At 46.6% G+C, this 22274-nt stretch overlaps 2 protein-coding genes across 3 annotated transcripts; both read left to right on the plus strand.

Annotated features, from left to right (window-relative positions):
* Positions 1–396: 396 nt before the first annotated feature.
* Positions 397–3808, plus strand: LOC109146482 (cation/H(+) antiporter 3-like). Of its 2 annotated transcripts, XM_019294127.1 has the most exons (3): positions 397–499; positions 594–903; positions 1487–3808. In XM_019294127.1, the coding sequence occupies exons 2-3, from the start codon at positions 652–654 to the stop codon at positions 3608–3610; spliced, it is 2376 nt and encodes a 791-aa protein (XP_019149672.1). In that variant the 5' UTR covers positions 397–499; positions 594–651; the 3' UTR covers positions 3611–3808. The 2 variants fall into 2 exon arrangements, with proteins under 2 accessions (XP_019149672.1, XP_019149671.1); XM_019294126.1 differs by having other exon boundaries at positions 397–903.
* Positions 3809–9384: 5576 nt separating this feature from the next.
* On the plus strand, positions 9385–12104 carry LOC109193904 (cation/H(+) antiporter 15-like). Its single transcript, XM_019344731.1, has 3 exons — positions 9385–9558; positions 9647–10660; positions 10839–12104. The coding sequence occupies exons 1-3, from the start codon at positions 9418–9420 to the stop codon at positions 12102–12104; spliced, it is 2421 nt and encodes an 806-aa protein (XP_019200276.1). The 5' UTR covers positions 9385–9417.
* The last annotated feature ends 10170 nt before the right edge of the window (positions 12105–22274 follow it).

Genomic DNA, 22274 nt, shown 5'->3' on the forward strand with positions numbered 1-22274 from the left:
GATTTTTATTCTTTTTATGTTTATATTCGTAATATATATATATATATATATATATATATATATATTTAACAACAGATTACTATAAATAGGAGTTAATACCTCCAATGGTCCTCGATTGACCTCCAATAGTCCTCCATATTTTAAAAAATAATCACATGTAATTTTTCTAGGACGTCTCGTGATCCTTTTAGGACGTCTCAGGTGATCTACCAAAACCTCTTTTCACTCTCCTAACATTCTGTAAAAATATACAGTACATAAATATTTATAGTCAAATTAAAGCAAATAGCCCATTTCTTGTTGTTGGCCCAAATACGAACAACGATAAGAAACGACATTTCTGATTTCCCTCCATCCACTTTCATCTCTGCGCAAATAGAGCCTCGCGTGCGGAGTTCCTAAATTGACTGGCTGGGAACTTTTTCCGGCGATGGCAGACAATTGGTCCGTCCATTTCATACGTTCTTCAAACCGGATAGTCGGCAAGTGGGAGGATTTCAGTACAAATCCCCCCATTGTTGTATTCGCAAGTTCTACAATCTCTAATCCCTTGCTCTTTTCCTTGTGTTTCTATCTCTATATGTACCACCATAACGTCTTCTTCTTCTCTGCCATTATTGGGAGCAGAGAAGGGAAGATCATCCATCAATCATGTCAATGTACGGTGCTCCGCCTCCCCCATTGCTGCAAAACCCGGGCGCCTCCGAGGATTACTGCCTGGGACGGATTCTCCTCCATTCTCCAGGATTATGGCCGGCCGAGGTTAATCCAGAGAACTTTCACTTCTTCACTTATTCCCTCCCTCGTATGCTTGCACAGATAGCTCTCATATTCTCGCTCACTCAGGCGCTCTATTTGTTACTCAAGCGCTTCCGGTTGCCTCGCCTTGTCTGTGAACTTTTGGTACTCTTTCGCCTTCAATCGCCTCTCCTTTATGCAATTTCCCCCTCGATTCATTTGCACTTGATATTGATCTCTATCCCTAACGTTAAATCTACATAATAATGTGTGTTTTTTTTTTTTTTTTTTTTTTTGTACATCTCCAATAACTTTTGATTGGATCTTTGTGGGCTAATCAGAAATATCTATCCTTGTTTATGCGATTTAATTTTGAACTTTGTTCATTTTCTTTGGTTTAAATGTTTAATCCCCCTATTCCATTTGGTTTGAGTCTACTGTTAGACTGTATCACGGATTTGTATCTTTCAGATAGAAATATAATAATTATGCTCTTAAATTTAATACTAATGACGAATACAATTTTTATTATTCATAAAGAAAAATGTACCCTAATATTTAGGGGATGAACAGATTCATGAGAGAATATGTAATACTTATAATGGAACATGTGATATTTTGATGATATTAGGAATTGTGAAGTTAAAGGGAAATTGTAATACTTATAAGGGGAAGTGTAATACATATGAAAAATTTCATTGGAGATTTTGCCATTTGGTTTCAAAGTTAATTGCTTGTGAATCTGCAGGCTGGTATCATCTTGGGGCCAACGGTGCTGGGAAGATTTGAGTTTATAAAACTTTATTTGTTGATAGAACCGACCGACGGTTACATAATTTTATTGTCAAAATTTGGGTACATGTTCTTTATGTTCCTGAGTGGAGTGAAGATGGACGCAGGATTGATGTCCAGAACTGGTGTGAAGGCGTGGACAATAGGAGCCCTTGCTGTTGCCATCCCAAATTTTGGGTTTACAGTCTTCAGTGACGTCATGTTACCGGAGTATTCACAGATTCACCGATATAGACGATCAGCTATTTCGACTATCTTGAGAGTGACCAGTCAGTTTTCATTTCCCGTGATTGCAGCTCTCCTTGTTGATTTGAAAATTATGAACTCTGAACTTGGCCGTCTTTCCATGGCAACTGCATTGATCGCTGATTTGGGCAGTAATGTCTACTTGTCTGTCTACACCAATTTGAAGTTGGGAGCCATGGCTGCCATGGATGTGTTATCGATACATGCTTGTATTCTGAGTGTGGCGTGTATGTCGCTTATAGCATTCACATGCCGGCCCCTTTCAGCAATGATAATCAAGCGGACGCCCGAGGGGAAGCCAGTAGATACAGCCTATATCGTTTTGTTCGCTTATCTGGTTTTTTTGGCAGCCGTGTTGACTGACAATGCAGGGATGAGTTTCCAGTATGGTCCTTTTATACTCGGTTTGGCTGTGCCAGATGGGCCGCCTTTGGGATCTACACTGGTGGACAAGATGGATACAATGGTGTCAGGGCTACTGGCGCCGCTTATGGTGACTTACACTGGTATGAAAGTGAACCTAAATGAATTGTATGATCTGGAGTTTATTGTGTATGTGTGGATTACTGTCCTCTCATGCTATGCTTTCAAATACTTTTCGGTTTTCACCCCGGCTTTAGCCTGTGGAGTTACTATCAAAGACGCTGCTTCTCTTGCTTTCATCTTGGGCACGCAGGGCATTATGCAGGTAGCTCTTTACTTGAACACCTACGTGAATCAAACGTTGGATAGGGATACCTTCTCGATGCTGGTGGTATCTGTGTTGATCATTGCTACAGCCTCGCATCTAGTTGTGGCGTATATGTATGACTATTCAAGGGCGTATTCTGGGTATCAGAAGAGAGACATCCAACACAATTCTGGCAACTCTGAGCTCAGACTGCTAACCGTTGCTCATCGCCTAGATGATGTATTGGCAGCGAGGAAGCTGTTAGATCTTTCTTATCCTTACCGAGAGAGTCCTCTTTCGATCTACTCGCTGTTCTTGGTTGAGCTTGTTGGCAGGGCAACCCCGCTGCTAATTGATCACCAGTTAGGGCAAAAGAATGCATCTACCAACTCGCGTTCCCAGAAAATGGTGGACGTGCTTCACGCGTTTGAGCTGCAGTACATGGGGTGTAGTTTCGTGCAGTTCTTCACTTCGGTATCGCTGCAGAAGTTCATGCACCACGACATTTGCACCCTCGCGTATGACAAGCTCACATCCATGATCATACTTCCGTTCCACCGGAAATGGAACCAGCAGGGCAAGCTCACCCAGGACAACAAGAGCATCAGGTTGATGAACAACAATGTGTTGGAAACGGCTCCTTGCTCCGTAGCCATTCTGATAGACCGTCAGAAGGCAAAGAGCCAGGCGCAAAAGCCATCCCCCATGCAACACGTGAGCGTTATATTCCTGGGAGGAGCCGATGACCGCGAGGCATTGTCCTACGCCAGACGCATGTCAAGATCACCCACGGTTTACCTCACTGTCGTGCGCTTTGTTCCGTGGGACCCCGAGCTGAGCGACAACCAGTGGGATGCTGTCCTCGACGCAGAGCTGTTGAAGGACACCCGGTTTCAGGCTCAGCAGCAGGACAACATCGTTTACAGAGAAGAAAGGGTGAAGGATGGGGCGGAGAGCGCTCTCCTCATACACGACATGGAAGAAGCCTTCGATCTCATCTTGTTGGGGAGGCGCCATAGAAATGACATGCCGCAGCTGATCGGACTTAACGAGTGGAACGACATACCTGAACTGGGGCCTTTAGGAGATCTGTTTGCTGTGGGTGATATCGCTTCACCTGTCTCAGTTGTGGTGGTGCAACAACAAAATACCAAGACCAAATGAGCAAGTTAGGCTTCAATTTGTAGCAGCTCCCCTCATTGTATCAAATCAGATTTCCTCAGATGTTTCATTCTTGTGTTCCCTGGTTGATTGTCTGCTTACAAGTTTACAACCCAATCATACATCTATACTATTATTGTTGTATCAAGTGTGCATGATGATAAGCACTTCTTGTAATCAATCAGCTGAGATGCAATTACACATCTGTGAAGTGGTTGATGTCTGTTAAAGTGATGAGCTTCTTTCTCTCTCTCTCTCTCTCTCTCTCTCTCTCTTTAATTACCTGAGTGTGTGCAGTGAGTGTGTACTAGGTCTATTAGATACATCGTACTAGAAAGATCTTATGTGACGGGCTTAATTGACTAATAGAGTGTTGTAATCTTCTAATATAAAAATTAATAAATTATGATTCACCCACTCGACCATCTTTTTTAGGATATCCTATTTAAGTGGTGATATCCTACCATCTTCAAGGTATTCTATTTATGGAGTGATATCCTATATATATAGAGTAAAAGACATTTTTGGTCCTAGACTTATAGTGGCTTGGACAATTTTAGTCCTTTATAAAAAAATTTGCCATTTTATGGACAGAGTTATTGTGGCGAGGACATTTTTGGTCCTTCGTCTATATTTCTGTTAGATAACCGTATGAGAGAGGGGCAATTACGTCAATTTAGGCTATCTCTTTATTGTGAGATGGACGATTTTGGTCCCACAATCATGCCTTTACTCTGACCCTCATTTATTTGTAGTTTTGCACTATGAAATGCTCTGCCCACAACCATGCCTTTACTGCAACTTGGACTCTCCGACTCCTTCGAATTATGACCGAGAAGAAAACAAAACACACATAGATATAATAGATAGAAGGAGATAGCCTAAATTGACGTAATTACCCCTCTCTCAGACGGTTATCTAACAAAAATATAGACGGAGGACCAAAAATGTCCTCGCCACAATAACTCTGTCCATAAAATGGCAATTTTTTTTTATAAAGGACTAAAATTGTCCAAGCCACTATAAGTCTAGGACCAAAAATGTCTTTTACTCCTATATATATTATTAAAAAGAAGGGGAACATTAATCTAACAATTTTAATATTAAGTCTAATCTTAATCAATTACTATAGGATGAGACTATGCTTTTAATTTTATTTCATTTTTGGTGAGGCCATGAGGTGTTCTGAGCAGGCTCTAATTGTAGAAGGCACCTTTAAACACGTACCATACTTAGACTAATTTCCATTCTAATAAATCTAAATGGAACGGGGTATATATGTTGTGGCACTTTGGTTAAAATGTGATATGATACAAATTTTGATTTAAGTAGCTTTTTAAAATTATTTTCCTATTATGAATCGGATGTTATAGTTCTATTTGATAAAACCTGTGTAACTTAAAATAATAACTTATTTTGAAACCTTTTAGCGGTTCAAAATAAGTTATAAACAATTTTTTTCTTTTTTATCCTTATTAATTTACAAAAATGACACTATTTACCATTCTTTACTCAAAACTCTAATATCTATTATAAAATAAAAAATTAACAAAAAAAAAAAAAAAAAAAAACCTCTTCTCCTCTCAATTCGTTAACGTGTATTTTTCCTAAATATTCTTCTCCTCCTAGTTCTTTATTGTACATGTTCATCAAGGTGAGAGACAAACAACATCATCACCCTTGCATTATAATTTGTAATCATCCAAGGTAATCAATCTCTCATTTTTTTAATCATTTAATCAGAGTAATATATATATAATACGGATCAAATGCGACTAGTGTGCTCAGGTACGAACGTGGGTTGAGATGAGAGGCATTAATCTTGCCAAGATCAATGCCCAGGATTAACAAGGATAAAAAAAAAAAAAACGCGGTGGCAATTTGGTCTTTATGCGTTTAGGTCAAATTTAAGGTGCATGATTTTTGTACTTAAGGTGCGTGATTTCTGTGTTGTGTACTTAAGGTGCGTCGGTCTAAAGCTATAGGTGTGTGGTTTTCCTTCTTAAGGTGCGCGGTTTTCCTTCTTAAGGTGCGTGGTCTGTGTGCTTAAGGTGCGTCGGCCTAAAGCTTTAGGTGCATGGTTTTCCTTCTTAAGGTGTGCGGGTCTAAAGTTTTAAGTGTGGTTTTCCTTTTTAAGGTGCGTTGTTTTCCTTCTTAAGGTGCACTTTTTTTTTTTTTTTTTTTTTTTTTTTTTTTTTTTTTTGCAGTCCCAAAACACAACCACTATCCTTTGGCAATCATGTTTCAGCAATCAGTTAATAGAAATAGAAATGTAGATTTTATTGCTTATGAGTGGCCAGCTCTGGTGGTGTTGTCTTCTTAAAATCGATTTTGTCAACGTGCTTAGATCTAACCCCATCTTTCACCTAAGAGATCCTTCACACCAGAGCCAACCCATATATATATATATATATATATATATATATATATATATATATATATATATATATATATATATGAAATGGTTCAGGTGCAGGTATAGCTTCCCGTGCAGTTGTGCGGTTAGATCTGAGCCGTTGATCAAATTCATATCAACGGCTCAAATCAATGAAAATTATTTTTTTTAAAAAAAACGTGTCTGGAAGAAAGAAGCATAAGCTAAAAATGCGCACCTTAAGTGATAGAAACACGCACCTTAAGTGTTAGAATAACGCACTTTAAGTGTTAAAATGGCGCACATTTAGTATTAACATCGTGCACCTTCAGTTTATAAACTGACGCACCTTAAGCATACGAATCACGCACCTTAAGCACACAACTCACGCACCTTAAACGCAAAACTCATGCACCTTAAGCACAAAACTCACACACCTTAAGTTTCAACTACTCACATTAAGCACACAACTCACGCACCTTAAGCACAAACCACATGCACCTTAAGCACAAACCTCACGCATCTTAAGTTTCAACAACTACTCACATTAAAGACACAATCCACACACCTTAAGCACAAACTCCACGCACCTTAAACACAAAACTCACGCACATTAAGCACAAAACTCACGCACCTTAAATTTGACCTAGATGCAAAAATTACCAAATTGCCACTGTATTTTTTTTTTTAATTTTAAATTTTGGTAATCTTGGACGTTGATTTAAGCAAGATCGATAGCTCATATTTAACCGCACAACAACACTTGGGGCTGCCAACTACTCACATTAAGGACACAATCCACACACCTTAAGCATAAATCCCACGCAGCTTAAACACAAAACTCACGCACATTAAGCACAAAACCCACGCACCTTAAATTTGACCTAGATGCAAAAATTACCAATTGCCACTGCATTTTTTTTTTTAATTTTAGTAATCTTGGACGTTGATTTAAGCAATACCGATAGCTCATATTTAACTGCACAACCGCACTAGAACCTAATTATATATATATATATATATATATATATATATATATATATATATATATGATCAAATGAAGACTCATTCTTAGGTGAGGATATGACGACTAATCTTGTGCGTTCGTTTTTTTATTTCGATGGTCCAGATTTGATTTTCAAAAATGATATGAATTGATTTTTTTGTTAAAGTTGGGTAGTAGTGTCTTCTTTTTTTTTTTTTTTTTTTTTTTTTTTTTTTTTTTAAGTGTGAACGCATGTATAATCCTTGTTTTAATTGGTTTCCTATTTTTTAGATCACCACCGTTGCGATTTGGAGCCGCGATTTCTTCATCATTGATTGAGTGTTCGCCCATGCAATGTACTCGGTATTTTTTATATTTTTTTCGCTCGTTCTTTTGAATATAATATTGCCTATATTTGGATGGTTGTGTATATGTACAAATGCTTGGATAGTACGATTGTGCATTCGTGTGTGCTGGTTGTGCAATCTAGTGTTGTAAGTTGTGCATTGTAGGCTGGTGAGTTGTGCATTATTACACATAATTCAGTGCATCGTAGGACATTGAGATGTCAACTGTAGGATTTTTAGGTGGTGTTTGAATGCACAACTATAGACTTATCGATGCACAATACTCTGTATAAGAATGCACAATATTTTGTATAGTGATGCACATATTCTAATAGACTAATTTACCCATAAATTTATATTTTTTAATAGTTTAAAGAAATTTGTTTCTTTAATCCGTGTGATTTGTTCCTTTTAATCTCAGCCATGCTTCATTCATGGCACTAGGCGCCCATAGGCCGTTCCGCTTTCACTGTTAGGCGCCCAAAAATCGGTCGGCCGTTTAGGCGGCGAAATCGGCGGAAATGGTCAAAATCGGCCGAGTCGGGCGATTTTGTTCGAAGTCGTCTAGTCCAGTCGTTCGTAGACTAGTTTGATACTTTGAATATTTGGATGATTGACGTATTTGAGTATTTTTATTTTTTTAATATTGTTTTGATTCTATGACTATCACTATTTTGTTGGCGCCCAACTAGTGCCTACTGCAACCATGATATATATATATATATATATATATATATATATTCAAAAGTATGGACGTGGATTAATATAATCAAATGTATTGAGATCAAAGAAGAGTTTGAAACTATTACCAAATGCAAAACTACACACGAAACTCTAAAGAAGATATAGAATATACTTAGTTAAATGCCACAATTTAGTGTGGACACCCAAATTGATGTTACTATTACCACATTTACATTGCATAATTACATCCAAAAATACTTCAGATGATATGATGTTTAAAATATGCTTGAGCAATATCCAAAAACATACTGCTAGATGATCTTTAAAATTTTAGTTCTACTTGCACCGGCAATGAAAATTTAAGTGAATCAACTAGTGAGAAAAAAGATATTCGCAATAATATTGCTTTATTATGAAATGCTAGATCATAAATGTGATATATATATACACATTAAACACACACACACACACTTACTTTAAATTGCAATATATATCACTATTTAAATTTGAATTTATAAATTAACAAAAATGTCCTCTTATGTCTTTTTACACTTATCATCTTATTCAACTGCTAATTTTACTAAACACCTTAATTTCAATCAATTAGTTTATTAACTACTAACTTTTTAGTTTCAACTACTAGCTTTTGAGCTAGGCATGTCAAATAGAACCTATGTTCTTGATTTAGGGGGATTATATTTGAAAAGTCTAATTACTTAAGATATTATGTAAAATTGATCGGTTATAAATTTAAGTCAAATAAAAATAAGTCAATAATAATGGGTGAACTTAGGGATGACAAATTGTCCCGTCATCCCAAATCCCCGTCTCAACGGAGATGAAAATGTAAAAAAATTTTGAAAAACGGGGACAAGGACCAGGATACCCCTCTCCACCCCGAATAGTTATTATTATTATTATTATTATTATTATTATTATTATTATTATTATTATTATTAAAATTAGGAGTTAAGTTTTTATTATTAAAAATTGCACTACTTTTATGTTTTTTCAACCGGTTATTATTATTATTATTATTATTATTATTATTATTAACTCCAAACTTTATTATTACTATTATTTTAGGACACACCACCCATTCTTGAGTGAAAAACGGGGACTTGATTTAAAACCAATGTTTAAACTGTCTGGCAATGGGGTATTTGAATTTGTAGACCATCTGTGGATAACCACTTGACATAAGGATTACGAGGTCAACAATGTTACCCTGTCTGTCTCACACTTTCACTTTTGTTTCCGGTACGGTTAGATTCTTGCCCCGCCCTCCCGCCGGCCGGATTAGGATTCATCATCAATGGAATCAAAATACTCTCATTACTCTTCCTCCGGCATCGTCAGACAACCCGGCGGCAACTTTTCCATTATCTGCCAAAGCTCAAACAGGGGCGACCCTAAGGGCATGTGGATTGACTACCAAAACTCTTTGCAGTACACCACCCCTCTTTTCATGGCGCAGCTTTGCATCGTCTCCCTAGCTTATATGGTCATTAAGTATACTCTCAAGCCCCTCCGCCAAGCCTCCATCATTTCCCAAGTTCTCGTAAGCATATATATTTTAAAACCCCAATTTCTGATCAAGCTAAGTGTGATATAACAAAGTTGACTGTATGTGTAAATTAAACCTGCAGAGTGGTATACTTTTAGGTCCATCCATCTTGGGCCGAAATGAGTTCTTCGCAGAGACGTTTTTCCCCCAGAGAGGCATCATGATCTTCGAGACCGTGGCGGGATTCGGGCTTCTCATCTTCCTGTTCGGCGTCGGCGTGGAGATGGAAACCAGACGGATGTTCAAACCCAGCCGGACCGCCGTGGTAGCCGGCATCTTCATGGTCGTATTTTCCAGCTTGCTCACGGTGCCCATGGCCGTTCTACTAACTCGCGTCCTCTCCATGAACGAAAGCCTAAGGCAGATTCTCCCCATCTTCGCAGTGTCGCAATGCACGTCGGCGTTTCCCAGCGTCTGCCCCTTCCTTAAAGACCGCAAGATCATCAACACCGATCCAGGCCGAATCGCCATCTCCATTTCTCTGTTTTCCGATCTCATCGGGATGAGTCTGGCGATCGTAAACTACTCCTTGCAACCCCTTTTGAAGGATAGTATCGGGCAACCTGTGGTGAATACAATCGGGGGGCTATTATCGGCGTTGTCTTTTGTCTCCATTTTAGCCTTCGTCATCCGGCCCCTCATTCTCAAGCTTCTGGTTCGTCTTCCCCAAGAAAAACCGGTTTCGGAGTCTTATATCATGGTTTTCTTCATACTTTTCTTAGCTTGCAGCTTAGTGACTGAGATTATCGGGCAGCATTTTGCGTTTGGGGCATTGGCCGCCGGCATCGTCATCCCGCCGGGACCCCCTCTGGGGTCTACTATAATCAGGCGCCTCGAGTACCCCATTGCAACGTTCTCTTACCCCACATTTCTCACCAACAGCGGACTCAAAACAAACATTTTCTTCATCCAATCTCATAATCTGTTGGTTGTTTGCATTATTGTCCTTTACGCTGCCGTGATCAAGGTTGTCATAATGATGGTTCTCGGCAAGTTCTTGGCCATAAGCACTACAGAATCGGTGGTGATTGGGCTTATGTTGAACGCAAAAGGCCCCACTGAGCTTATCCTCTTCAACCTCTGGAGCGATGTTCAGGCTAGTATATTTTTAATATCTGTTCATAAGCACAAAGAGTTAATATAAGCACAAAGAGTTTTGGTGCGATCACAAGGTCACTGGCACTATATATGTAGTCCAGAATTTAAATTTGGGGCTTCCAAAAAAAAAAAATTTAAATTAAAATTTGAAGTGTTTTGTGCTTGAATTTGATCAGATTCTGAATGACGAGGAATTCTCGCTGGCGGTTACCGTGGGAGTGATTGGAATCATGCTGATCCAGACGCCATTGATAGTGTTGTTGATGAAATCAGCGAACAGACACACGCCGTTTAGGAGGAGGACGATACAGAATTTGAAAAGGGAAATGGAGCTGAGAATTCTGGTAGCGATCAAAGATCAAGAGTCGGTTCCGTCGATCGTGAACCTTCTGGAAGCTTCGAATGCATCGGAGGAAAGTCCGGTTGCGGTTATAGCGCTGATCCTGGTGGAGCTGGTGGGCCAGGCGGCTCCGATCCTCATCGCGCACCAATATTCCCACCAAAACCTCAACCTGGACACCTCCTCCTCCGCGCAAATCATAAACGCGCTGCGGCAGTACGAGTTCAACAACGAGACGAACGTCTCGCTTCAGCCCTACACGGCTGTGTCGCAATCGGAGATAATGCACGACGACATTTGCAGGCTCGCGGTTGACCAGAACGCAACCATCGTCATCCTCCCGTTTCACAAGCACTGGGCGATCGACGGCTCGATCGGAACGGTGAACCGAGCAGAGCAGCATATGAACTCCAAGGTCATCGAGAAATCGCCTTGCTCCGTCGCGGTTCTGGTGGACAAAGGAATCCTCACCGGTTCCTTAACCATTATCAACACTAACGCCGTGTATAAAGTCGCCATGATCTACATCGGCGGCCCCGACGACGCTGAGGCTCTCTGCTACGGTGCGCGTATGGCCAGGCACACTAACGTCACCCTCACCGTGCTCCGATACCTCCTCCTCGGATGCGATAACGCCAGGGAGAGGAGATTCGACAACGACATCATAGAAGCCATCCGGTGCGCCAACGTCGGGAACCACCACTTCGTATACCAGGAACAGGTGGTGAAGGACGGGGAAGGATTCGCGAGCTCTCTTAGAAACATGGAAAATATTTTCGATTTGTTGATGGTTGGGAGGACTCACCAGGATTCGCCGCTGCTAGAGGGGATTGGAGCCTGGATCGAGTGCTCCGAACTCGGGGGGGTCGGAGACTTCTTGGCGTCGCCGGATTTTAAGAACACGGCGTCGGTGCTGGTGGTGCAACAGCAGAGATTTGGGGGGAAGTTGATCAATAGAGCCGCCAAGCCGGTGGTTAACGCCCAAGATTTTATGTATGATAATAATTCTTCCACGCATCTTTCAGCACAAGGAGGTTCATCATTTGGTAGTGACACTAATTCCAGATGGGAACTTCCAAGAGATAGGTCTGATAGGGTTTAATTAATTGCTTAATTTAGGAGTACTGTTTAATTAAGCTAATTTATGTAACATACATAGCAAAATGTTGTTCTTTTGTACAATATATGTTTAGCATGCAGCCTCATTTGGTTAAATTATCATCAATTGTACATATATAGATAGAAATGCCTTAATTGAATATAAGAAGTTCCGATCCAAGTTGTTTCTTAGGCTTTAATTTGGCATTTTATAGGGCTTCCATTTGTTTATAATTCTCTATTTCTATATGTTTTTTTAGTCAATAGGAGGGCACAAAACCCCACACATCAACCATCAAATCTGTTGAATTTGTGTGTAAAGTTCAAATATCTTATAATTTGATGTCATCACTATTACACTTCGTTTGGTTTGTTGAAAAATATTTAAAGGAAAATGAAATTCAAATTCTATAAAAAATAATTTATCAAGAAAATAGATTCCATTGTTTAATTGGTTGGCGGAAAAAAAAAATTACTAGTGATGGGGTGAGAACCCCGGCCCAAGAAAAGAGGGCCCAAAGAGGAAAGACCAGAGAGAAGAATGGGCTGACACGAGGCAGGCCTGGAGAGTGTGTGGGCCGAGTCCAGGAGTCGGCCCAGGCCCAAATGGAAGGCCCAGGCCAGGGCTATGAAGGACGACCCAACCTGAGCATGGGCCGGAGACGAGGAGTCGGTCCGGGCCCAGCCCAAGGAAAGACTCAATGCAGAGAGCCGTTGAGGGAGCCTCCGACGAAGTTAAGATAAGGAGCCGTTGAGGCATTAAAGGCCGGACTCGGTCCGCCGGTTACGAGCTAGAAAGAGCCGTTGGTAGACCCCGTAACGTCACTCAACGGCTCGACACCTTGAAAGCAGCTTTGAAGTCGGCTATTATGGGCCTTTAAGTCAATGAGGGAGGAGCCACTATAAAAGGGCTCCTCCACCCTTGTAAGAGGAGAGATTCGAGAACCCCGAGGAGGAGTACAAGGCTTTATTAACATCGCATTTCATTGAAATTAGACTTTTTGTGAAAGGTGTATCCTCCAGCTGAAAGGTTGTGTTGGACCTCCTTGGGCCCGAAAACCCAAAAACCATCACTGGCACCGTCTGTGGGGATCGAAACAAAGAGTCGCGTGCCTTTTGAGCAAAGCGAGTCCGGGAGAACGTCGAGAAGAGCCCTAGTTGCGAGAGATCGAGAGGCTTTACCATGACAGGAAGCCAAGAACAGTTGAGTCAACACGATAACGGGCTAGGAGCCGACCTAAGAGATCAGTTGAATCGAAGAAATGCCCGAAGCCGGGAAAACGACGCGACACTGCCGCCGACTCCGAGGATAAATCCACAACCAGCCGCGGTGCAGCTCACCCCGGATCAGCTACAAGCGATTGGACGCGCTTTCGCCGAGGCGAGCCGGGGAATGCGGGAGCAATCCGCTACTCGGATACCGCAACGAGACCCCCAACCGTCGCGGAGGCCAGACAATCGACAATCCGCCCGCCGGACTGAGAGTCAACCGGCCCAGTCCGTTCATTCTCGGTTGGGTCCGGGTGTGGAACGACGGTCGGCGAGAGAACGGCTGGGACGAAGGGAACCCCTTCGCGCCCCGTTAGAAACTCACGGTCGACAGAGCGCGCGTGAGCGTAACCGTGCAAGGAAAGCCCGGACGGTGGCTCGCCGCTTAGAGCAGCCCGCCCACGACCATGATCAACCTGATGAGTCAGAGGTCGGCGAGAGCACGGAATCGACAGGAAATCGCGCCCAAAAGAGGGTCGAGGTGGCAAATCTAGTCCAGGAAGTACGAAATCTAAAAGAACAGGTGGAAGGAAAAGCCAAGGCCCCTGGCCGAACGCTGCTGACCGCGTTACCCTTCTCGGCCGAGATCATGGCCTTCAAGATACCGGGCGACTTCAAGTTCCCGGAGCAAGCCACGTTCGACGGGTCGGGCGACCCGCGAGAACACCTACTGAGCTACCAAGCTAAGATGCAAGTTTTAGGGGTACGGGACTCGGTCATGTGCCGCGCCTTAATACCCACGCTAAAGGGGTCCGCGCAGAGGTGGCTCGTGGCGCAACCCCCAGGGACGATTCACAGTTTCGAGGAGCTGGCAGATCGCTTCATGAGCCACTACGCCGCCAACATCAAGCCACAGAAGGACCTGACGCACTTAGGCGACATCCACCAGGACGAGGGCGAGTCCTTAAAAACCTATTTAGCCCGCTGGCAAAAGGAGATCCAGTCGATAGAGGAAGTGGAGGACCAAACGGCACTCACTTTCTTCATCGAGTCTTTGCGGTCCGGCCAGTTGTACCGAGACCTAAGGGACAATCGCCCGGCAACGTACGCGGAAGCTATCCAGATGGCCAACAAGAGAGCCAACACGGAGCATGCCATGAAGCATAAACGACAACGCGAGGTCGGCGGGTCCGCCAGCGGGAAAAGGACGCGGGCCGAGACGAAGGAAAGGCGTTCGGATGTGGCCCGGCGACCCGAAGTTAGGCGACCGTACGACCGCCCCATCGTCTGCGCCTATCGACCGGTTCCGGAGCGGCCGGTCCACGAAATACAAGCAGTTGCCCCACCTCCGCCTCCACCGATCGACGACCGCGTAACAAGTACGGAGACTGGTAAGGCTTCTAAGTACTGTCGTTATCATAAATCTTATACTCACAGCACGGAAGAATGCTTCTATCTAAAGAAGATCGTGGAGGGGATTATCCAACAAGGGACCCCGCCCCCTAATCAATGGAGGCGAAGCTCGGCCAGTCGAGGAGATGAGGGACTTGCCGCCGACGCAGAGAACAGCCGAGGTAAGTAGCCGGCTTCCGAAGAGGACAAAGCCCAATGGCGCCAGAAGCCGGTTATCAACATGATAGTCGGCGGACCGGAGGGCGGCGACTCGGCAAACACCCGAAAAGCCTGGGCTCGGCAATTGTATGTCGGGATGGTCTACGGTCGCGAAGAGAGCACCAAAAAGGTATGCCGAGAACCCATCATGTTCACCGATAGGGACCTGCCAGCCGGAGAGACCCCGCATCGAGATGCGTTGGTCATTGCTATGGACATCAATGGTGTAGTCGTTCGCCGAATCCTGGTAGACACCGGGAGTAGCGTCAATGTGCTATACCTGGAAACCTTCATCAAAATGGGGCTAACCCGAGAGCAGCTGAATCCTGTCAAAACCCCTCTCGCCGGCTTCACCGGGGACTCGGTGGAGGCAGAAGGGTCGATCACCCTTCCCGTAGAGATTGGCAGTTACCCGGATGTACAGAAGTTAAGCATGAAGTTTATCGTGGTAAATCTGGCCTGCTCACATAACGCCATACTCGGCCGTCCGGGTTTGGAGGACCTCGGAGCCCTAATCTCGATCGAACACCTGTGCTTGAAGTTTCGCACGCCGAACGGAATAGGAACGGTACGTTGCGATCGCAAGGCCGCCTGCGACTGTTATTTACAAGCATGTAGAGGGATGGGCAAACGTGAGATGCAGGTCCACGAGATTACCGAGAGGCCCCCTAGGAAAACGGTGATACCTCGCCCCGAGCCGGCCGTCGAGCTAGAGGAAGTCGAGATTGACCCCGCACAGCCTAGTAGGCGGGTGAGAATTGGGGTCGGCCTTCCTGAGAAACTAAGGGGGGAAATCGTGAGAATGCTCCAGGAACATCGATTGGTTTTCGCCTGGGGCCCGGAGGATATGCCCGGCGTCGATCGGTCGGTTATATCACACCGACTCGCCGTGGATCCGGAGCACCGACCGGTCGTACAGAAGAAACGATACCTGGCCAACGACCGAAGGGAATTCGTGAAGAAGGAAGTTAGCACGCTACTAGCGGTCGGGCACGTCCGCGAGGTTAAGTACCCGGAGTGGTTGGCAAATGTGGTCCTCGTACCCAAGCCCCCGGCGTGGCGAATGTGCGTGGATTACACCGATCTTAATAAGGCTTGCCCGAAAGACCCGTTTCCCCTACCTCGGATCGACCAGTTAGTCGACGAGACGGCCGGGTCGGCACTACTGAGTTTCATGGACGCCTTCAGAGGGTATCACCAAATATTTATGCACCCGGCGGATGAGGAGAAGACCGCCTTCCTGACACCGGACGGAGTTTATTGTTACCGAGTCATGCCCTTCGGACTTAAAAATGCCGGGGCTACGTACACCCGAATGGTCGCCCGGCTGTTCCAACACCTGCTTGGGAAATCGATGGCCGCGTACGTCGACGATATGCTCGTCAAGAGCCGGGAGGAGGACAAGCATGCGGAGGACTTGGCCGACTGCTTCAAGGTAATGATAAAATACAACCTTCGGCTGAACCCCAAAAAGTGTGCGTTCGCCGTCCAAGGTGGAAAATTCTTGGGCTACATGGTCACCAAACGAGGCATTGAGCCTAATCCGGAGAAAGTACAGGCCATCATCGACATGCAGCCTCCTACCACCGTCAAGGACCTACAACGATTGACTGGTCGGTTGGCCGCCCTTAGCCGCTTCCTGAGCAAAGCGGCAGATAAGACCGTGCCTTTCTTCGAAGCCATGAAGAAGAAGGAGGGATTCGCTTGGACTGCCGAATGCCAACAATCGTTCGAGGAGTTGAAACAGTAACTTTCAACGCCCCCAGTGCTGTCTACCCCCCAGGAGGGCGAGCCCTTATTCTTGTATCTCGCCGCCTCGGCCAAAGCAGTGAGTTCGGTATTGGTCCGAGAGGAGGACCGAGTCCAGCACCCGGTTTATTACGTAAGTCGCTCGCTGAAGGCCGCTGAGACGCGGTACACCGCTCTGGAAAAGATTGTGTATGCATTGGTAGTCACCGTGCGCAAGCTGGCGCCTTATTTCCAAGCCCATACCGTCCGAGTCCTGACAGACCAGCCGCTCGGGAGTGTGCTAAGAAACCCCTTGTCCTCCGGCCGACTTGTAAAATGGGCCGTAGAGTTGACTCAGTATGGGATTGAATACCAACCCCGGCCTTCCATTAAAGGTCAAGCCTTGACCGACTTCCTGGTCGAATGTACAGCAAGTAAGGAAGAAAAGGAACGCGCCCCGGAGAGCTGCCCGGGCGAGTGGTGGGAAATGCACGCGGATGGAGCATCGAGTCGACAGCACTGTGGAGGCGGTGTCATGCTCATCACTCCGGAAGGATTCCCGCTATATTACGCTCTGAGATACTTGTTCTCGACATCAAATAACGAGGCCGAGTATGAAGCAGTTATTAAACAGCCTCCGACTCGCCAAGGCCCTGGGAGTCGAGCGGCTGCGAATCAAGACTGACTCCAAACTGGTAGTCGGACAGATCTCAGGTACGTGTGAGGCTAAGAATGCAAAGATGGTATTATACAAAGAGCGCACAGTTGAGATGTTAAAAGAATTCGGGGCTTACGAGACAGAGTACATCTCCCGAGCGGACAACGTGGAAGCCGACATATTGTCCAAAATTACCCTGGAAGGGGTACCGGACCACCTGATAAGAATTTGCCAGAAGGAGGAGTTAAATCGGCCGAGTGTTGAAGAGACACCACTGGAAGTCCAGCAAGTAAATATCGAGGAAGGGGATCGGGAGAAAAACCCTGAGATGTTTTGGATGGAAGACATCCGGCGATTCAAGGAGACGGGCGAGTTGCCAAGTGACCAAGGAGTCGCCGCTAGAGTTCGGCGAAAAGCCCCTTCCTTCCAGATCATCGACGGGCAGCTATATAAACAGTCGTTCGGAGGACCCTTACTAAAGTGCCTGCTTAGACCTGAGGCTGAGAAAATAATGGACGAAGCTCATAGAGGCATTTGTGCCGCGCACCAGGGCGCCCACACGCTCGCCCGGAAGTTAGTCGTTCAAGGGTATTATTGGCCGACCATGATGCGAGACTGTATCGAATGGATGTCCAAGTGCGGCGTTTGCCAAGCATTCGCCAGGAAAGACACCCGGCCGGCCACCTTTTATACACCGGTCACCACTGCCATCCCCTTCGCCAAGTGGGGAATAGACTTGTTGGGACCATTGCCCGTCGCCCCGGGAGGTCTGAAGTTTTGCGTCGTGGCTATCGACTACTTCACCAAATGGGTCGAGACAGAACCATTGGCTACCATCATCGAGTACCAATGTCGACGTTTTCTGTGGAAAAGGGTGATCTGTCGCTTCGGCCTGCCCGAGCACATCGTCAGTGACAACGGGTGACAGTTTGACTGCCAGGCCTTCGCTGACTTCTGCCGCCGACACGATATCAAGCATACCAAGGTATCGGTGGCGTACCCACAAGCCAATGGGCAGGTCGAGAATGTGAATCGAACGTTGGTCGACGGGATCCGGAAGAAGCTCGAAGACATCCGAGGAAATTGGGCGGACGAGCTTGACCGAGTCCTATGGGCTTATCGCACTACCCAGCGGCGAGCGACGGGGGAGAGCCCGTTCTCGCTCGCATACGGCTTCGAGGCCAAGGTTCCAGTCGAAGTGGTCGAGCCCACCCACCGGGTTCGCACCTATTCGGACGCAGCGAACGAAGAGAGTCTGCGGATCGAGAAAAATTTCCTAGAGGAAAGGAGGGAAGCCGCGAGTGCACGGATGGTTGAGTACCAACAGGCGGTGAAAAGATATCGCGACCGAAGGACTCGCCCGTGAACCTTCCAGGTTGGCGACCTCGTGTTGCGCGATCGACAAGCCAGTCAGCCCACCGAAGGAGGCAAGTTTACAGTTAAGTGGGAGGGGCCATACCGTATTGCAGCGGTGGTCCAAGCCGGAACCTACAAGTTAGAGACTGTGGAAGGCAAGCCCATAGATCGCATATGGAACGTCACTCATTTGAAAAGGTTCTATCAGTAGAAAAGGATAGGCCGTGTACGGGCTCGAGGATTCCAAAAATCTAAATAAAGCACATGGGTTACAGCTAATCGTCCCAGGGACTCGGCGAGTATATATAGAAACAACGGGGCACTGACCCTAAACCGTTTCTGAGAAAGTAAAAGCCTAAAGAGTCACCTCGACTGAGGGACTCGGCGAGAAAGAGTTAGGAAACAAGGGTCCAGACCCTTAGTCGTTTCCGAGAAAAAGCCAGAAGGAGTCGCCTCGACTGAGGGACTCGGCGAGTATATATAGAAACAACGGGGCACTGACCCTAAACCGTTTCTGAGAAAGTAAAAGCCTAAAGAGTCGCCTCAGTTGAGGGACTCGGCGAGAAAGAGTTAGGAAACAAGGGCCCAGACCCTTAGTCGTTTCCGAGAAAAAGCCAGAAGGAGTCGCCTCGACTGAGGGACTCGGCGAGTATATATAGAAACAACGGGGCACTGACCCTAAACCGTTTCTGAGAAAGTAAAAGCCTAAAGAGTCGCCTCGACTGAGGGACTCGGCGAGAAAGAGTTAGGAAACAAGGGCCCAGACCCTTAGTCGTTTCCGAGAAAAAGCCAGAAGGAGTCGCCTCGACTGAGGGACTCGGCGAGTATATATAGAAACAACGGGGCACTGACCCTAAACCGTTTCTGAGAAAGTAAAAGCCTAAAGAGTCGCCTCGACTGAGGGACTCGGCCGAGAAAGAGTTAGGAAACAAGGGCCCAGACCCTTAGTCGTTTCCGGAGAAAAAGCCAGAAGGAGTCGCCTCGACTGAGGGACTCGGCGAGTATATATAGAAACAACGGGGCACTGACCCTAAACCGTTTCTAAGAAAGTAAAAGCCTAAAGAGTCGCCTCGACTGAGGGACTCGGCGAGAAAGAGTTAGGAAACAAGGGCCCAGACCCTTAGTCGTTTCCGAGAAAAAGCCAGAAGGAGTCGCCTCGACTGAGGGACTCGGCGAGTATATATAGAAACAACGGGGCACTGACCCTAAAACCGTTTCTGAGAAAGTAAAAGCCTAAAGAGTCGCCTCGACTGAGGGACTCGGCGAGAAAGAGTTAGGAAACAAGGGCCCAGACCCTTAGTCGTTTCCGAGAAAAAGCCAGAAGGAGTCGCCTCGACTGAGGGACTCGGCGAGTATATATAGAAACAACGGGGCACTGATCCTAAACCGTTTCTGAGAAAGTAAAAGCCTAAAGAGTCGCCTCGATTAAGGGACTCGGCAAGGGAAAATTAGAAGGTAAGGGAGAAGGGCTCGAAGCCTTAGAGATTTGTCAGTATTAAAAGAATTCGAAAACGAAGTGCGAAAGAAGGGGGAGTTTTTTTTCATTAAAATTAAGGCCGAAAAAGAGGCCAGCCTTTACAAAAAAAAAGGGGCTATCTTAAAAGGCCCTAAGCTACGAGGGATGGGGTGTCGACGTCGACCCCTTCAACTTGCGCCCCTGCCGTTGGTCCAGCTAGGGGAACAGAAGAAGGGTCCTCCGCTTGAGGAGAGGACTCGATAAGCTCTGGGAGCGTCGTCGTGGGAAGAGTCGACGGATCAGCAGGCGCTGCCGGCCCTTCAGCATCCAACACCGGCTTGAGGCCCCAACCCTCGGGAGTGAACGAGGAGTCGCGAGCCAGCAACGTGGCGTGGATCTCTGTCTGCGCCTCGCGGAAACTGAGGCGGTAATCGCGTTCGCCCAGATCCAGAAGGAACTCGTCGCCAGCCACTCCTTGGCCACCTCTTTCTTCCGGGCCTCCACCGCCGCTCTCACATCCGCCTCGAAGGCCGCCGACTTCTTGTAATCTTCGACGGAGGTCGCGGCGATCGTTGCCACCTTATCCCTTTCCTCCTCCATTGACGGGTAACCCTCAGCAGCTCGGAGTTGTGCACCTCCACCATCTTGAGGTGCTTCGCCTGCTCTTCCAGGAAAGCCTCCTCTGTTTGGCGCAGTTTGAGAACCGTGGACCGCATCTCGGTCCTAAAGTTCTGGAGCCGCTTGCCCATCTCCATCTGAAAGGTGAGGTTCTGCGCAGTTGTCACGAGTCAGACAAGGAAAAGAAAGAGCAGAGAATGGGAGCCGAGTCAGTGACACTTACGCGGTAAGATTGGCGAAGCGAGGCCTCGAGGATATACCCGTCCCCCAAAGCTTGCGTCGCCGCCACGTCATTAGGCAGGAGAACGTCGGCGCACCACTTGCGGACCGAGGCGGCGCCCATCCAGATTTGGGCATCGGCATCCACCTCGTGGCACAGCTGGATCTTCTTCGGAGTCGGCCCCTCCGTGTGCTCGGCAGGGCGCTTGGAGCTTGGGCTTTCAGTCGAAGGAGGAGGTGGCTGCCGAGTGGGCGACACCACGGGCGATGGCGTAAGATCGACCACGTTGTGAGAGGGTGGAGGAGTCGGCCGAATCGCCGGCGACGGCTGAGAGGAAGAAGCGGCGGCGGCACCGGTGGAACGCTGCGTCAAGCGATGCCTCATTTTTTCAGCCCTGTCCGCCATCTCTGGAGTCGGTGCAACGGCCTCGTCGGAGCTGGAGGAGTCAGAATCGTACGGACCTGCAAGAAAACCGCATAGTTGTGAGCGCTTCGGGTTAAAAATGACAAATAAAGAAGTAGGAGCGAGTTGAGAACGGGGTAAAAAAAAAGACGCTACCTATGGTGGCCGCGCCCTCCGGCAGTAGGCCATGCTTGGCCATGGCCCGGACCCGGGACCAATACTTGACCGAGTACGGCCCCAGGCTCTTCAAGAACTCGCCGCCTTGGACAGCATCTTCCGTAAAGACGGCGCGCCGAGAGCAAGGCTTGAAGAGAGTCGCCGGCCACAGGGTCGGAAAAGAGAAGGAAGAAGAGCGGGGTCGGACGAAAAAGTAAAGAGGCTTCCACTCTTTGATCGAGTCGGATAACCCCTCGAAGTCCGGGGGCGGCGACTTGAATGAAGCCAGGCGAGTGAGAGCCGACTTTGTTCACGGTAAAGAGGAACCGAACAAGTCTAGATCCGGCTCGCACTGCCACCAATGGCAGAGGTTAATGAAGCTGGTAAGAAGGCGGTGCGAATTGGGCACTAACTGGCCCGGGACCAGGTTATATAGTGCCGGAAAAGAAGTGAAAGAAATGGGTGAGGAGGCACTCGGAAGCCGAATGCGACCGAATGCAGGTGAATGCCCACAAAACCCTCCGGTGGGTTATGGATGGGCCGATCCTCCGCCACGACAACCATGGCCGAAGGGCTAAGCAAAAACGGGCCATATCAAGGTCCGCTGCCGTGGCACTCGACGGGAGACCAGACGGTCTGACTATCGAGTCGAATTTGCCTCGCGGCCGTTCGACGCCGTCCGGCAGAGCCGCCACCGTGGTTAGCGGCTGGGCTCATCGGAGTGGCGCCCCAGAAGAAGAAGGGGTTGGAAAAGAAGAAG

This window comes from Ipomoea nil, unplaced genomic scaffold (assembly GCF_001879475.1).
Source record: "Ipomoea nil cultivar Tokyo-kokei standard unplaced genomic scaffold, Asagao_1.1 scaffold1932, whole genome shotgun sequence".
Classification (NCBI taxonomy): Eukaryota; Viridiplantae; Streptophyta; class Magnoliopsida; order Solanales; family Convolvulaceae; genus Ipomoea; species Ipomoea nil.